Here is a 10,380-nt window from a genome sequence, read left to right as displayed (position 1 = left end):
AGGGGGTCGGGGCGGGGGTCCCCGGCAGCCCCCCGGGGGTCCCCAACTATTTCCACCCCGGGGGAGCGGGGAGGGGGGAGTCCTCCTTTTCAGGTTTCCGAGGCGATGGGAAAAACGGGGTGACGTGGGGGCCGTGGGGTGGGAGGCTCATTTTCGGGGGGGGTCCCTGGGCTGCGATAGGGGGTTGAGATGCAGTGCGGGGGAGCAGAGGGTCGGAGGTCCACAGGGGCAGGGGGTCTCCCGGGACCCTTCCCGGGGGTCAGCTGGCACCCATCCTTGGCCTCGGGGCCCGCGTCCACACGTCAGCAGCACAGAGACCCCATGGGGGCCGCGCCACGGCACCCCAAGTCACCAGACTGTGGAGGGTCGGGTTGTATCTTTAATGTCACCTGAGCAGTAGGTATCCAATACAGTGCTCTGCACACAGGAGGCGCCTCATTGAGTGCTCTTTCAGCCTATAGGACGGAGGGTCCGGCCCTGGGCCCGGTGGGCTTCCTCCCCCAGTGGACTGCAGGGTGGGCCAGACTCTCGTCCCCCGCCCCAGGTTGGTCAACCTCCGGTGCCCTCAGCGGGGTTTAAAGGTCACGCCCTGGGCACTGGGTGGGCGCGACCGGTCGCCAGTTGTGCCCAGGGTGTGGGCGGCGGAGGTCAGAGGTCACACCCCAGAAACAGGCAGCGGGTACGGGGTGGAAATCGGTCCAAGATCGCGCCCTGGACCCCGACACCCAATCCCTCCCCCTGGAAGTAAGGGGTGGGACTTCCCCATTCCCTCATCCCACGTCTTCATAAAGAATGCTCCCCCGATGGCTTGTAAAAAATAAATGCATTTTATTTTGGAATTTTGGCGTGTGTGTGTGCGGGCACCCAGGCCCGGGACCCCGGGGGGCAGCACGATGGAGACCCCAGAGGCGGGGGCAACGGAGCACCGATCGGGAGAGGCGAGGGCAGAGGCAGTGTGGGAACAGCACCCGTCTGGACCTCGGGGGAGCTGGGTTCTAGACCCCACCCAGCTGCTGGTGGCTGTGTGCCTTCCACCCAGGCACTGAGCCTCTCTGGGCCCAAGTCTCCCCACTTAGAAAAGGGGGAGTACAGGCAGTGCGGCCTAGCGGAACGGCCCTGGGCCTCGGTCTCCCCACCCGGAAAATGGTGAGGATGGGCAGTGCGGCCCAGCGGAAAGGGCCCGGGCCTGGGATTTGGGAATCCCGGCTCTGCCCCTGGCCGGCTGGTTGACCTCGGGCCGGGCACCGAACCTCTCCGGGCTCCGGCCGGCCGCTTCTGTAAAACGGGAAGACTCAGACCTGCCTCCCGGCGAGGCCGAAGGTGAGATGGGATTCCCGGACGTGACAGCGCGGGGCCCACCCCGGAGGCTGACGCCGTTTGCTGCCGGGTAATGGGGCTGGGTGGGGGTGGGCGCAGTGGGCAATGGTGGAGCGGGGGTGGCAGAGACCGGGCGCTGACCGTGCCACGGGCCGGCCGGGTGCGGCAAGGGAAGACAGGAGTTGAGGCGAGGGGCGTGTGGGAGACCACCGGGCTGGAGTCGGGGGCACGTCTTACCCTCCGCTCCGCCGAGGTGGGCACCGGAAAGCAAGCTCTTATGGGACTCGGGTACTGTGAAGCAGGTGGGCATGGTGATGGGCAGACTTAGCTCTTTTCCTCAGGGCTGGGGGCAAGTCCGGACCCTCCTGGGGCTAGTGGGGGGTGAGGGAAGGGTGCCAACCCAGTCTCCCCAGGTAACATGGGGAACAGACAGCAGTGGAAGGGGAGGCAGTGCAGCCCTGTAGGCAGGAGATCTGGGTTCTGGTCCTACCCTGACCTTGTGACCTGGAGTGAGTCATTTCGCCTCTCTGGGCCTTGGTTTTCTCATCTTTAAAAGGGGCATGATAACGACGGTATTCGTCAGGCGCTTACTATGTGCCAGCCACCGGGGTGGATACAAGCAAATGGAGTTGGACCCAATCCCTGCCCCGAGTGGGGCTCACAGTCTCCATCCCCATCGTACAGATGAGGTGACCGAGGCCCGGAGAAGTGAAGCGACTCACCCAAGATCACACAGCGGACAAGCGGCGGAGCTGGGACAGACTCCCTGCTCTCCCGTCCTGGGACTGTCTCTATGTGTTGCCAATTTGTACTTCCCAAGCGCTTAGTACAGTGCTCTGCACATAGTAAGCGCTCAATAAATACGATTGATTGATTGATTAGACCGTGATCCCCCCCGTTGGACAGGGACTGCGTGTATCCGCTATCTGATTCTCTGTGTCTGTGCCCCAGCGTTTAGCCCAGGGCTCGGCACCTGGTCCGAGCTTAATAAGGACCAGGTTTCCTCGCATAATTGCCTCAGCCACAGAATTCTCCCCGCCGGGTAAAAGCAGGGGAAGGGTCAAATTGGGGGTGCGGGGCAGAAGGGGTTACCGTCATTCACTGAGCCACTACCGCATGCAGCACTTCTTAAAGTGCAATCAAAGTAAGTTGTAGCCTCAGCTGCTTTCTCCCTCTTTTCTTCCTTCCCCTCCCCGGCCCGTTCCCCCTTCTCCTTCCTCTCGTAGCCCCCTTATTGCTAGATTTGATTCCCCGTGCTACGGGCTGCCAAAATTACGCCAGAAAGCGGGCCAAAATGCAATCAAATGCATGATCTCGGGGACCCCAGGCTGGCAGGGCGGAGGGCTCGTTTCGGGGGGCCCGGGAGCTCATGAAGGGGGCACCCCAGTCCCAGCCACCCTTTTGACTTTCTCCCTCTTGCTGTCTCTCCCAGGCTCTCCACGAGCACTCGGACGAGAGGAGCTCAGCTTCAGCCTGCAGACCCTTCCTCTGGAGCAGAGAGAGGAGAGATCCTGGGGGTGGGGGTACAGCGGGGACCCCCCTCAAGGCCCGGCCCACAGCAGGCGTGGCCCTTTCTCCCGCCCGAGACGGGAGGATGTTACGGTGACTGAACGGTCGGGGCTGGCGAGGCCCAGAGGGCTGGTAAGCTCTGAGTTATCTGCAAGGCTGGTGTAAGAAGGAAGGTGCCGGTGCCAGGCACCAGCCCGCTCGGTTTCCACGCCGGGGAGGGTCCCGGCGAGGGGTTGGGGGGGTGTCACGGGGCTTGGGGCTTCCTGCTTCCTTCTGGGTTTGGCGCTCTGAGGGACCCTCCTCGGGCGGGGAAGCCGTAGGCCCGACTCCTGGCGGCCTCCGAGTGGCTACCTGGGGGACGGGGAGGGATTCGGGCAAGAACGACCACACGGACACGGGCACACCCACCCACAGCCACACGCCTGGGCACACGTGCCCACCTCCACTCACACGAGCACATGCTCACGCACACACCCACACACGCTCCTACGCGCGCACAGATACACACCCCCAACATGGGTTCTCGTGGGGGCTCGTGTGGCCTCCGGGAAGGATGGACGGACGGAGCCGGGCCACCCGGCCTCCTCTCCCGCTGCAGAGAGAAGCCGGGGGACGGACGGGGGACCCCCATTCGCTCCAGATGCACGGGGCGATGGGGCCGGGGCGAGCGGACCCCAATAGAGCCCGGAGAGACCCCCTCCTCAGTCGGTCCCGGAGCGGCCCGGGGTAACAACGGAAAACCCGTGGGACCCACGCTGGCTACCCGAGGGGGCAGGGAGCGCCAGGATGGGCCTCCAAGGTGGGAGGAGGAGGTCCGTCGGGGTCTCAGCTGCGACCCCCGGGTTGGGGAGAGGGGAGAAGGCAGCATCCGCGCTTCCTCAGGCAGTATGGAGTCCCGGTGGCCCCATCCTGCAGGCGTCCCTCTGAGGCCGGAGTCAGTCCTGGGGTGCCCCCCTCCTTCCCCACTGTCTCCCCCACAACAAGGTGGGGGTCTTCACGGGGAGGAGTGGGGGGCAGGGGGGATCTGGTGGGGGATGGGGCGCGGCACAGTCTATCTTACACGGGGGGCGGCTCGGTCCTCCGGGGGTCCGGCTACGCACAGTACGTGTCCGCTTTGATTACCTGACAGTACATCGTCATGGCGAAGGTCAGCCCCAGGATCTGCGGGCCCAGGAAACAAACAATAATAATAGCGTTAATAATAATAATAATGACGATGGTATTTGTTAAGCGCTTACTATGTTCCAGGCACAGGACTGAGCAGTGGGGTGGAAACCAGCAAATCGGGTTGGACCCAGCCCATGTCCCATGCGGGGTGCACGGTCTCCATCTCCATTTTGCAGATGAGGCAACTGAGGCACAGGGAAGTGAAGGGACTTGCCCAGGGTCACACGGCAGACCAGGACAGAGGTGGGATTGGAACCCAGGTCCGCTGCGTCATGCTGTTTCCAGTGACACAGGTCACCAACCGCCAGGTTCAACGAAGCCCCTTTTCCCAAGAGCTCAGAGAAGCAACCGCCCTAATGGGTGGAGCCCAGGCCTGTGAGTCAGAGGGCCTGGGTTCTAATCCTCATTGTGCCTCCTGTCTGCTGTGCAACCTTGGGTAAGTCACTTCACTTCTCTGGGCCTCGGTTCCCTCATCTGGACAATGGGGATTAAGCCCGGGAGCCCAATGGGGGACGTGGACTGCGTCCCACCAGATTAGCTTCTATCTACTCAGCACTTAGTAATAATAATAATAATGGCATTTATTAAGCGCTTACTGTGTGCAAAGCACTGTTCTAAGTGCTGGGGAGGTTACAAGGTGATCAGGTTGTCCCACGGGGGGCTCACAGTCTTAATCCCCATTTTACAGATGAGGTAACTGAGGCACAGAGAAGTTAAGTGACTTGCCCGAAGTCACACAGCTGACAAGTGGCGGAGCCAGGATTTGAACCCACGAACCAGGATTTGAACCCTTTCCACTGAGCCACGCTGCTTCTCTACAGTACCTGGCACGGGGTAAGCGCTTAATACCGTTAAAAAAAATTGCCTCATCCCTGTCGCCTGAGAAATGGACTCCTCTGTGCTCTGCAAACCCGCCCCAGCCTCATTTCCCCAGCCTCCCCCGCCTAAATAATAATAATAATGATAGTATTTGTTAAGCGCTTACCATGTGCCAAGCACTGTTCTAAGCACTGGTTGAGGATTCAATCCCTGTTATAATAATATAATATAATGATGGCATCACAATCTTAATCCCCCTTTTACAGATGAGGTAACTGAGGCACAGAGAAGTTAAGTGACTTGCCCGAAGTCACACAGCTGACAAGTGGCAGAGCCGGGATTTGAACCCATGACTTCTGACTCCAAAGCCCGGGCTCTTTCCCCTGAGCCACGCTGCTTCTCTACAGTACCTGGCACAGGGTAAGGGCTTAATACTGTTAAAAAAAATCGCCTCATCCCTGTCGCCTGAGAAATGGACTCCTCTGCGCTCTGCAAACCCGCCCCAGCCTCATTTCCCCAGCCTCCCCCGCCTAAATAATAATAATAATGATAGTATTTGTTAATAATAATAGTAATGTTGGTATTTGTTAAGCGCTTACTATGTGCAAAGCACTGTTCTAAGCGCTGGGGGGAACACAAGGAGATGAGGTTGTCCCACGTGGGGCTCACAGTCTTAATCCCCATTTTACAGATGAGGAAACTGAGGCACAGAGAAGTGAAGCGACTTGCCCAAGGTCACACAGCAGACATGTGGGGGGGGGGGGTTAAGCGCTTACTATGTGCCAAGCACTGTTCTAAGCGCTGGTTGAGGATTCAATCCCTGTTCTCCCTCCTGCTTTGACCGTGAGCCCCATGTGAGACCTGATGATTTTCTATCTACTCCAGCAATTAGTACAATACACACACATGGTGAGCGCTTAACAAATACCACAATTAATTATTTTAGAGGCTGGGGTTCGAGTCCCAGCTCCACCACTATGCTGTGTGACCCTGAACAAGCTAAGTCACTTCTCCTTCCTCATCTGCAAGATTGGGATTCAGTACCTTCTCTCCCTCCTTATTCATTCATCAATCGCATTTATTGAGCATTTACTGTGTGCTCTTAGAGCACTGTACTAAGCGTCTTAGATTGTGAGCCCCATGTGGGACAGGGACTGTGTCCAAATTAGTTATCTTGTATCTCCCCCAGTGCTTAGTATAGTGCCTGATACATAATAAACGCTTAACAAACATCACAATTAATGAATTAATTACTTTGGAGACAGGGATTTGAGTCCCGGCTCTGCCCTTGGCCTGTGTTTAGAATTATCAGCGCTTAGAACAGTGCCTGGCACATAGTAAGCACTTAACAAATACCATCATTATTATTATCATTATTATTCTGCTCCATGTGGGATAAGGACTGTGTCCAACCTGATTATCTTGGTCTTCCCCAGTGCTTGGTATAGTGCTTGACACATAATAAGCACTTAAATACCGCAATTAATGAATTAATTATTTAGGAGACAGGGGTTTGAGCCCTGGCTCTGCCCTTGGTCTGTGTTAAGAATATGAGCTCCGTGTGGGACAGGGACTGCGTTCCAATCGATTTGCTTGTGGAATATTGATATTGATCCTGGGATCAATAATCAATAATAAAGGAACTGGCAGTCAAGAAATACACTGAAGATTAACATTAGGAAGATTTGCTTTGAGGAGACTGGAAAAAATCATGAAACGTGCTGATGTAACAATTGCCACAAAATGCAAACTGTCGAACCTATAGTGTTTCTGGTGACGATGTATGAATTTGAAAGCTGGGCAGTGAAAAAGCAGGACATAGAAAACATTGACTCTTTTGAAATGTGGTGTTGGAGAAGGCTTTTGAGAATACCACGGACTGCCCGGAAAATAAAAAAAGTGGGTTTCCGGTGACGATGTATGGATTTGAAAGCTGGGCAGTGAAAAAGCAGGATACAGAAAGCATCGACTCTTTTGAAATGTGGTGTTGGAGAAGGCTTTTGAGAATACCATGGACTGCCCAAAAAATAAAAAAAAAGGGTTTGGAGCAAATTTAGCCACGGTGGTCTCTGGAAGGCCAAATGACTCGACTTAGATTAGTGTATTTTGGACACATCATTGGGAGGACTAATTCTCCGGAGAAGACACTAATGCTAGGAAAAGTCCAGGGAAAACGCGGAAGAGGCAGAACGGCAGCTAGATGGATAGAGGCCATTACAACGATAACGGAAGACCCGTTAGAAAGGTTACAGATTACGGCAGAAGATGGGACGTTCTGGAGAAAATATATCCATGAATCAGAAACGACAGCATTTGATGATAATAATAATAATAATAATGCCCCAGTGCTTAATACAGTGCCTGGTAATAGTAAGCACTTAAATGAGAGAGAGAGAGAGAGAGATTCTGCTGAGGTTGCTGGAGTGACCGGGGGAGACAGAGACAAGAGAAACTAGTGTGGAGAGACATGACAGGTGGGGAGAGAGAACAGAGATGGAGAGAAACACACAAGCTCAGACAAAATCAGTGGCAGATGGGGGAAGGAAGAGACAGAGATGGAGAAAGAGAGACGGTAGCGGAGAGATGGAGAGTGGGAGTCAGAGAGAGACGGTGGCGGAGAGCAGGAGAGAGAGATGGAGAAAGACAGACAGCAGGAGAGACAGAGATTCATACATTCATTCATTCATTCAATCGTATTTATCAATCATCAATCAATCGTATTTATTGAGCGCTTACTGTGTGCAGAGCACTGGACTAAGCGCTTGGGAAGTCCAAGTTGGCAACATCTAGAGACAGTCCCTACCCAACAGTGGGCTCACAGTCTAAAAGGGGGAGACAGAACAAAAGCAAACATACTAACAAAATAAAATAAAGAGAATAGAGAGATATGTAGAATAGATATGTCCCTACCCAACAACGGGCTCGCAGTCTAGAAGGGGGAGACAGACAACAAAACAAAACATGTGGACAGGTGTCGAGTCGTCAGAATAAATAGAAGTAAAGTTGCATGCACATCATTAACAAAATAAATAGAATAGTAAATATGTTCAAGTAAAATAGAGTAATAAATCTGTACAAACATATATACAGGTGCTGTGGGGAGGGGAAGGAGGTGCGGGGAGGATGACGAGGGGGAGAGGAAAGTCTGGGAAGGCCTCCTGGAGGAGGTGAGCTCTCAGTAGGGCTTTGAAGGGAGGAAGAGAGATGGTTTCTAGACTGTGAGCCCGTTGTTGGGTAGGGACCGTCTCTCTATGTTGCCAACTTGTACTTCCCAAGCGATCAGTACAGTGCTCTGCACACAGTAAGCGCTCAATAAATACGACTGAATGAATGAATGAGAAAGACAGACGGTAGCAGAGAGCCAGAGAAGGGGAGAGAGCCAGGTGGAGAGAGCCAGTAGCATTCATTCATTCAATCATATTTACTGAGCGCTTACTGTGTGCAGAGCACTGGACTAAGCGCTTGGGAAGTACAAGTTTGCAACATATAGAGACGGTCCCTACCCAACAGCGGGCTCACAGTCTAGAAGAGGGAGACAGAGAACAAACAAAACATATAAACCAAATAAAATAAATAAAATAAATATGTACAAGTAAAATAAATAGAGTAATAAATCCGTACAAACATATATACATATATACAGGTGCTGTGGGGAGGGGAAGGAGGTAAGGCGGGGGGGATGGGGAGGGGGAGTAGAGGGAGAGGAAGGAGGGGGTCAGTCTGGGAAGGCCTACGATTGAATGAATGAATGAGAAAGACAGACAGTAGCAGAGAGCCAAAGAGCCAGAGAAGGGGAGAGAGCCAGGTGGAGAGAGCCAGTAGCATTCATTCATTCATTCATTCATTCAATCGTATTTATTGAGCGCTTACTGTGTGCACAGCACTGTAGTAAGCGCTTGGGAAGTACAAGTTGGCAACATATAGAGACGGTCCCTACCCAACAGCGGGCTCACGGTCTAGAAGGGGGAGACAGACAACAAAACAAAACATATAAACCAAATAAAATAAATAGAATAAATATGTCCAAGTAAAATAGAGTAATAAATCCGTACAAACATATATACATATATACAGGTGCTGTGGGGAAGGGAAGGAGGTAAGGCGGGGGGGGGGATGGAGAGGGGGAGGAGGGGGAGAGGAAGGAGAGGGCTCAGTCTGGGAAGGCCTACGACTGAATGAATGAATGAGAAAGACAGACAGTAGCAGAGAGCCAAAGAGCCAGAGAAGGGGAGAGAGACAGTAGCAGAGAGCTGGAAAGACATAGATGGAGACAAAGAGACAGTAGCAATCAATCAATCAATCAATCGTATTTATTGAGTGCTTACTGTGACAGAGCACTGTACTAAGCGCTTGGGAAGTCCAAGTTGGCAACATATACAGACGATCCCTACCCAACAGTGGGCTCACAGTCTAAAAGGGGAAGACAGAGAACAAAACCAAACATACTAACAAAATAAAATAAATAGAATAGCTATGTACAAGTAAAATAAATAAATAAATAGAGTAATAAATATGTACAAACATATATCCATATATACAGGTGCTGTGGGGAAGGGAAGGAGGTAAGATGGGGGGATGGAGAGGGGGACGAGGGGGAGGGGGGAGAAAGAGTAGCAGAAAGACAGAGAATAAAAATAATAATAATGATGGCATTTGTATTTATTTTATTTTGTTAGTATGTTTGGTTTTGTTCTCTGTCTCCCCCTTTTAGACTGTGAGCCCACTGTTGGGTAGGGACTGTCTCTATATGTTGCCAATTTGTACTTCCCAAGCGTTTAGTACAGTGTTGTGCACACAGTAAGCGCTCAATAAATACGATTGATGATGATGATGATGTGCAAAGCACTGTTCTAAGCGCTGGGGAGGTTACAAGGTGATCAGGTTGCCCCACGGGGGGGCTCACAGTCTTTATCCCCATTTTACAGATGAGGTCACTGAGGCCCAGAGAAGTGAAGTGACTTAATGATAATAATAGAGGGAAAGAGACGGCAGCAGAGAGCTGGAGAGACAGAGATGGGGAGAACGGGAGGCAATCAATCAGTCGTATTTATTGAGCGCTTACTGTGTGCAGAGCACTGTACTAAGCGCTTGAGGCAGAGAGGGCCCGGGTGAGGGGGGCGGGGTGGATGGGGCAGGGGCTCCAGGGGTCCAGGGTTCGGGGCGGGCTATCATCATCATCATCAATTGTATTTATTGAGCGCTTACTATGTGCAGAGCACTGTACTAAGCGCTTGGGAAGTACAAATTGGCAACATATAGAGACAGTCCCTACCCAACAGTGGGCTCACAGTCTAAAAGGGGGGAGACAGAGAACAAAACCAAACATACTAACAAAATAAAATAAATAGAATCGATATGTACAAGTAAAATAAATAGAGTAATAAATCTGTACAAACATATATACATATATACAGGTGCTGTGGGGAAGGGAAGGAAGTAAGATGGGGGGGATGGAGGGGGCTATACCTGCACAAGGGCGGTGCACAGGCCGAAGACCCCGACGGCCAGGAGGTTTTCCTGCAGCCACGTTTTCACCGTCTCGTAGCAGGGCTGGCCGGGAAGCAAATC

At 53.0% G+C, this 10,380-nt stretch overlaps 1 protein-coding gene across 2 annotated transcripts in view; it reads right to left on the bottom strand.

Moving 5' to 3' along the window:
- Positions 1-2,188: 2,188 nt before the first annotated feature.
- TSPAN4 (tetraspanin 4) overlaps positions 2,189-10,380 on the bottom strand; it is a 96,930-nt gene continuing 88,738 nt past the window's right edge. For both annotated transcript variants that reach the window (XM_038764645.1, XM_038764646.1), the window contains 2 exons: positions 10,279-10,362; positions 2,189-3,987 (listed from right to left, as the gene is read on the bottom strand). In XM_038764645.1, coding sequence (XP_038620573.1) covers positions 3,919-3,987; positions 10,279-10,362 — 153 coding nt within the window. In that variant the 3' untranslated portion in view covers positions 2,189-3,918. The remainder of the gene's footprint in view (positions 3,988-10,278; positions 10,363-10,380) is intronic.

This window comes from Tachyglossus aculeatus, chromosome 22, assembly GCF_015852505.1.
Source record: "Tachyglossus aculeatus isolate mTacAcu1 chromosome 22, mTacAcu1.pri, whole genome shotgun sequence".
Lineage (NCBI taxonomy): Eukaryota > Metazoa > Chordata > Mammalia > Monotremata > Tachyglossidae > Tachyglossus > Tachyglossus aculeatus.
The sequence above is the reverse complement of the archived record's forward strand: the minus strand, read 5'-3'. Positions and strand labels throughout refer to the sequence as shown.